Genomic DNA, 7,524 nt, shown 5'->3' on the forward strand with positions numbered 1-7,524 from the left:
CTTTCTATACTCCGTTGACAGGTGGGTGACAGCAGACGGGGTGAGGGTTCTCAAGTGACGTAACCGGACGACCCACAGTCCGCCGCCAACACCCTGAGGTATCCCTTGTCGTTGGGCGTCAGCGTGTACTTCATGAGTTTCGTCTTCCTGTTGCAGCGCACGTTGTACGCGCACACGCACGCGGTGCTCAGGTCCGGACAGGTGGCCGCGTGCGTTTCGTTCGCCGAACGTTCCTCGATGATCGTGTCGCCTGTATAGTCGCAGTTGGAGTTTATCAGCGACACGGTCACTCCCTGTTCGGTGTACATCGACGCCTGGTAGCTCCTGCAGACGGACCCGCAGAGCCTGCTGGCGTCCGTCGGAAAAGTCACGTCCGAAACGAAATCGGCGTACATGTATACGTTCGCCTTGCACAGATGCAACATTTTCGACTCGGGGAATTTAACGCCTGTAAAACGACGACGTGTAACGATCGTAATATTATGGGCGGTGTTAAAGAACCGAACGGCCGGACTGTAATTCGGTATACTGTTCGTTATTCAGAACCGTGGACGGTGGCGGATCCAGGGCTTAATTTTGGTGGAGGGGGGCATGGGGGGGGGGGCAAAAGTACAAAAAGTATACAAAAATTGGCTACAAGATTGGTTAAACACAGTGCGTAAAACAAAGGGAAACTACGTTGATTGGGGGAGGGCGGGACGAATGTCCGATTTGTTTGTAACGATTGACATAAGAGACGTGACTATAAAACCCAAATGTTTGTTTTGAATCTTGTGCCTTTGCTTTTCGTTAATCTGATTACAACTTACAAGTTATAAGTATATAATTGTATATGACTTGTGAACAAATTAATTTTAACCTAACCGGGCCTATCTTACATTTTAATCCTGGGTCCGCCTCTGGGTCATTACCTAAATTTCAGAAAGTATTTGCAATTTTTACACTTTCATTTTACCTACTCGTAGACACGCTCACGATGTCTTGTAAAAATCAAATTAAAAAAAAAGCAGGTAAGTGGATGTCGCTCTGCTGTACAGTAGATTACAAGTGGGTCTTGTATAATGGATTGTATTAGACTTGAATTCAATGATATAATATCATTATAAGTATAAGAAAAACGTTTCTGAGCGGAGACGGTTTGTCGGTTGGATATTTTGTATTGTTATTATTTATTTTATCACGTAAGTTGAATTAATATTATAATGTATTATTATCGTTTCTATGGTGATAGACAAAGCGTTAGAAATTAAAATCCCATTTTTAGCGTTTTTTCGTAATTTTTCAGTGGTTTTTCCCGTGCCATTAAATAACTATTGAGAAAATCGAAAAATGACCTTTATAAAGTACCATCTTGGTCCGATTTGCTAAAAGATAAGGTACTATATGTTGAAATCGGAGCACTTCTTCTGGTAGAAGTTTTGTATACAGGATATAAAAATAAAAAAAATAAACACCGTTGTAAGTTGTAACGTCGCTCCGCTCAGAATCTAATAGTAAATACGTGTAAGTATAACGAACCCAAGATCTCGAGTGGGTCCCTGAACAATCCATCACCACACGGCGGAGCACTGTACAATCCGTCGATACTGTTGTTTTTTTTCGCATCCTCTTTGTCTTCGCCTGAAAATATAACCCAATGTCGTACGTATCTAAATAAATATGATAAATATTTTATAATACTTTTCGTGCGGTATACCGAACTTCGTAAAACAAAATTTAGTATAGGTAATATATCAAAATGAATATGTGTTTTAGAACATTACTATTTATCGGCATCGGGCCACTGACGATTGGCTGTAGCAGCAATAACAGTGTCGAAATGACTTGAAACCTTGCCAATATATCATTTGAAATCATAATTTAAGCTGGTTTGGTATTCATGTACAATTAGGAAAAATTCGATTAAGTATAGAATAATCCGCGTTGACTATGCACAGAAGAAAAAAACAAAAATAGATAACAGACAATCGATAAATTAATTTTAATCGAAAGTTAATATTATGTACATTATAACAATAAGTTACTATAGTATAAAAAAACAATATGTTTTTACCTGTTTGAATATTTTTTTAAATATTATTTTCCTGATAAGATGTATAAAAACAAGAATTAAATTTTATTGGCTTAATTAATTAATTGAAATACTAAGCGGGTTGGTCCCAATTACATATTACATGAGTGACATAGTAAGCATAGCATTCGCCATTCATAAATGTTTTTTATCAATGTATAGATAGTTTTTACAAACAAAAAAAGAGTAATATTATAGGTAGGTATGTTACCTATACATTTATATTTGAAACTAGATGACCTAGCAGACTATGATTTATTTTAATTAAGTAAAATAAATTGAACAGAACAGATTGATTTTATAAATATTTACAAGGTTCATGATGCTTATTAATAGTGGTAAGTTAGTAACATAATTTGTAGTTACTAGTTAGTGTTATTAAATAAAATAGGTCCGTTGATCAGGTGTGAGTTGAGGAAGCTTGGAACATATTACACCGCTTAAGAGGTCTAGCCAACCAATATGTTATTAATGTATAACATGTACATTAACGTTTACAAATGTATTTTATTAATGTATTTATGCAATAACTTATAAATTAAGTATAAATCAAGTCAGCGTTGCTCCAGGAATTCATGATTTAGTCTGATTTAGACTTGTAAGTAAAGAATTGTAAGATGTAGGTACCTATGAAGAAAGGTTAAAGAATGATTACACTTACAAGCTATACAATGTAAGAACTTATTCTGAACTTACTCAAGTGTAATGGATATCAGGCAATTGAGCCGTAATCTAAAATTACGCGAACTAATAAACAATTGAAATTTTTTTGTATTTAAAATCGACATAGCTTTGGTACCTATGAATCCAAGTAGTTTTAGGGCTTTATTTTTTATATAGTTTATACGTAAGTTTAGGCTTAACGTGAGTTATATTTTGAGGAAGGCATCACTAACCACCATCAATATTATAATAAAAACAATAAATATTTAAACGCGATCGGGAGGAAGTCATATCGTAGCATTTTGAGCGGAATTTCTCGTACGCATTTGTGGATCATTCACTAATCACTACAATTACTGCTTGTCATTTCTTCCCATATGTGAAGAAACGAAACTGACTGTGGATCAATATAGTTTTTGACAAGATTCATTGAATAGTTTTTCATCATCGATGTTTAAATAAAAGTATTACAGCTGCATACACGGCCGTGTACTGCACGTTTAGTCGTCAAAGACTATAGTCTCACCGTTAATACGAATATTAAGGACTACAGAACCTTGATATATAAGAGAGAGGCCAATTAGTATGTGGTAGCAGTCATTTTTAATGATTCAAACATAACCTGAGTTTTTTTTTAAATTATAGGCAAGTATATATCGGGGGTTAAATGGCCAAAGTTGTAGGTACGTTAAATTGTTCTCAAAATCGTTTTATAAATCCATTAGGATTATCTGGTTCGTCTTTTTATTCGGAAAAACATAACAAGTCAATATCATGATGAAAACATGTTTTTTTAATAATTTAATTTTTGCGTTCTTAGTGCAAGATAGGATCTTTTTAGTGGTACTCAAATGTGGAGTTAGGTACTTATCGTCATACAATACATAAGCAATAAACAGGGTGCTAAAGAGTCAATAACTATTTTATCTTAAACTAATTATATATCTGTGTATAAAACTGTAACACAATAGGTATTATGTAGCCATGTAGGTATACCATTTAAGATATAATTGAATTATTGTCATGGAATCATATCATTCATTGTTCATTAAATTTCAAACCATCCATTTTATAGAATACCAATATAGTATATATGAATACTGCATATCAACACATTAGATATTTGTTCAATAGGATATGTTATATACTTATATGCGTAAACTAAATATAGCCAACCAGGCTATAGTTTATAGTGTATAACTATAACACAAATTTTACGGTTGATAAACCTGACATTTCACTAATAATAGAATATTATTATTTTTGATATCGATAAATTAATAAATAATGAATGGTGAAAAGTTTATAGTCACTGCAAAAGTAATGCTTTTTTTTTTTAGTCAGGTACAACAAAATTACTTAAATATATTTTATAATTTGTTCATAGGGTTAAGCCCGTGAATCATAAATAAATAAATTATGTTTCACGGTTTAATTTAAGACGGCGCGTTAGTTAGGCAATTTAGGGTCACTGTACAGTGAATAATAATATTATGAAAGTTCTTAATGCGAACTCATATACAAATATTTAGATTTTAACAAATAGGTACCTTTTAAAAATTCTCATAAAATATTTTTAAAAAAGTTTACATTATTGTATACGTGTAGCGCAAACGTCTATAAATAATATTAGGTATATAAAAGAAATTAAAAATATTGATTAAAACAAAGATTATTTCATTTCTCATGTCTTCCTACAATCCTACTAAACATTATATTATATACGTAAAGTTTCATTTGCAGGGATAAAATAATAACAAATTCAATTGTTCATATTATACATAATTTATATTAAAATAATACAATAAAATTTATTATATACTTGAAGAAATAAATTAAATATTTTTTTAATAATTTAATAGGTAATAAATATAAATATTAAATATCATGTAAACGTCACGTCGACATCAAAGTATAGGAGTTATATAATACTATTTAAAATGTCCAACCGTCATAATAAATTCAAGTTATTATAATTGTCATCAAATTTCTGTCGATCATAACTTAATACGATTATTGTATCCGCCCACCGAACTACGATCTATGGATCAACGATCATTATATATTGTAATTTATAAGTATTGAGTTCGGATGTCGTAGAATACTTTTTATATTTAATTTACTTATTATATAAATATATATTATACGCATGCGCATAATTCGCGTAGTATAGTGCTTTTTTTAAAAAGTTTGTAGGTTAGTTTATAGGTAATGAATTGTTCTTAAGTTCTACAACATAATATGATCCAAACTCCAATAAATTATTATCATAATGAACACATTCGCCTTTGGTGTAGCTGTCTAAATGTCGATCGTCTCGATGTCGGAACCATTGCCGTCGTCGTCGGTATCCTCCCAGACAGGTTGCTCCAGCTTGCCGGCCGCGTACACGATCCCGTTGGCCACGTTGTACAGAGCGTACGCGAACGGTCGGTCCATGACCACCGACTCCTTGATGACCCTCTGCGACGTGAACGCGGAACCTGAAACGTTTGGTAAACCGTGGTTAACGATGATGGCACGACGGCGGTCGTTCGGGTTCGCGTGTTTAGTCAGCGATGTATCGCGGTAAGACATACTGGTCAGCGCGGAGGAGGAGGTGCCGTCGACGCACACGCGGAGGTTGGCCTGCTGGACCACGTCGTCCAGATACAGTTTGTCCGACGACAGTTTCGACAGGTCTGCTGATTCGGTGAACACGGAATTCGTTTGGGTTCCCTGCGGGTGATAGACGGACAGAGAAAAATAAGTGTTAAGGTGGTGATATTATAAATAACTGATAACAATATTATAATAATAATTATTATTTAATGATGATAAATTAATAACAAAACGCCCCAATGAACGCGTTGAACACGGATTACAATCGGCGGTCAAAAATTTTTTTTTTAAAATAGGCAACCACCATCCTATTGTACACAAAGCTATTGTGCCCGGGCATTTCTGATGGTTTGCCCGATTTTGACTTTTGCCCATAACATATTATAATGTATACCTACACGTCTTATTTTGATCACCGTTCACCATATTCTTTAAATAGGTACGTCCTAAATAAGTATATTATAAATACCTACGCCGGTTTATATATAATTAAAACCCATTAAAATAAATAAGAAACAATGGTGATAAAACGTAGTAAAACGCCAACCATGGCAAAATTGTTAAAACTCATATTATCATATGAACTGCATGGGATCGCGATCAAGGGGCAAAGACATATTAGATATCAAAATTTTATATCAGCTATTATAATATATAAATATATAATTGTATGTATACATGGTCCATCTATAAATATTCTATCCTCCCGTCGTAATGTCAAAACTTGCTATTATTATTTATTGTTATCATATAAATATTGCTACCTATATTAAAATAATGATGACGATTATAAGTTATAAGTACCTGTTGCAAAACCGTTTTCAGGTGTGTAATGTTACTGCTTTGGAAACACGGCATAGTCACGAAACTGGGCTTTATCGTCATCGCTTTGGTTAATTTTTCGATACCGTTTTCTGGCTTAAGTTTTTTCAGTACTTCGTTCAGCGAGACGTCTTTATTTTTTGGCAAAAGCACCAACAGGGCGTAGTCGGTGTTCTGAAACGCGTGCGAAAATGATTACTATTTTGGTCGACGTGGTCGGTTATTTGTATTTATAGCAAAACCAAAAGTTATAACATCTATACAAGATTCAACAAAACTGAAAAACAATCTAAGCCAATTATGAAAAAATTTACATTATTATTGGAACAGGAACGAATAAATTAATGACTGAAAATTTTAAAATATTATATGAGGGCTACTTAGTTATATGATATGTTACATTAGGTTACATACCTTGTAGGGCAATTTCAACGCTGTACATTCGAGGGAAGGTATGTGTGCAATTGCGAAATTGCCTGCTGCGCCGAACGCTTTTACCACCTTGCCGTTCCACGACATTGACGTCTTGTGCCACGTGCTTTTCGGCCAAGTCATTTCCAATGACAAACCGTTGAAGATCAACAAGGCGTGCTCTTTGAAATCTAAAATTTACGAAAAACAATTTTTCAGTATGTAGGTACAACATAATATTGTTCTTTAATTGAATAACACTCGATCATTATTTAAAAAACTGTCAACGTTTTTGTAAATAGTTTTAAGTTGTTACAAAACAACATTTGGCTATGTAATTATTCGTTTAAATTTAATATTAAAATCAAATATATAATTATAATATTAACATCAGTGAAATTGAACATAATATACGTCATGAGAATTAGTTGAATTATAGAAATTAAGTAATAGGTAAATAGTAATAATAAACATTAAATATTTATATAAAAAAAACAATAATACAATATTTTAGTAAATTTAAACTATTGTTAACATAAATTGCCCATACTTGTGTTTTTATAAAAAATGAATAAAATTTAAATTTTTATTGGAATTTTGATAAATGTCATATAGGTTTAGCTCAAAAAACATGAACGTTATAATTTTTATTTTATTTTTAAATATTATTATTTAAATTTGAAAATTTGCATTTTCTGAGATCAGCCGCTAGTAAATTGCATTTGTTACGGTAACGCATTTTCTTCCGTTGCACGAAATTACTACCTACCTACACCAATAGTTTTTGAAACAATGAGTATTTCTGGATAAAAGAATTACTCAGTATAGGCACTGAATAACTATATAGAAACCTAATTTTGCGTTGGAGCTAGTGAATTATTCTCATTGGAGAGGGGACTGTGTATTTGAAAAATAACGATTTATGCGGAAATGCTAAATAATTTCACTAGTACATA

At 32.9% G+C, this 7,524-nt stretch overlaps 2 protein-coding genes across 2 annotated transcripts in view; both read right to left on the minus strand.

The window, feature by feature from the left end:
• Nucleotides 1-6: 6 nt before the first annotated feature.
• On the minus strand, nt 7-1,924 carry LOC100568976. Its single transcript, XM_029491338.1, has 2 exons — nt 1,519-1,924; nt 7-448 (listed from the first exon to the last, which is right to left on the minus strand). Exon 2 carries the CDS (start codon nt 423-425, stop codon nt 51-53), a length of 375 nt encoding a protein of 124 aa, XP_029347198.1. The 5' UTR covers nt 426-448; nt 1,519-1,924; the 3' UTR covers nt 7-50.
• A 2,112-nt stretch (nt 1,925-4,036) lies between these two features.
• The window catches only part of LOC100168171 (antitrypsin), a 9,261-nt gene continuing 5,773 nt past the window's right edge, over nt 4,037-7,524 (minus strand). The window contains exons 4-7 of the mRNA XM_001944332.5: nt 6,572-6,759; nt 6,140-6,331; nt 5,314-5,452; nt 4,037-5,217 (exon numbers count right to left, since the gene is read on the minus strand). Of these exons, the coding sequence (XP_001944367.1) occupies nt 5,036-5,217; nt 5,314-5,452; nt 6,140-6,331; nt 6,572-6,759 (701 nt within the window). The 3' untranslated portion in view covers nt 4,037-5,035. The remainder of the gene's footprint in view (nt 5,218-5,313; nt 5,453-6,139; nt 6,332-6,571; nt 6,760-7,524) is intronic.

Source organism: Acyrthosiphon pisum, chromosome A3, assembly GCF_005508785.2.
Source record: "Acyrthosiphon pisum isolate AL4f chromosome A3, pea_aphid_22Mar2018_4r6ur, whole genome shotgun sequence".
NCBI classification, from domain to species: domain Eukaryota; kingdom Metazoa; phylum Arthropoda; class Insecta; order Hemiptera; family Aphididae; genus Acyrthosiphon; species Acyrthosiphon pisum.

Coding starts and splice junctions, on each gene's coding strand:
- LOC100568976 (XM_029491338.1), bottom strand. CDS start 425: ATGTTGCATCTGTGCAAGGCGAACGTATACATGTACGCCGATTTCGTT.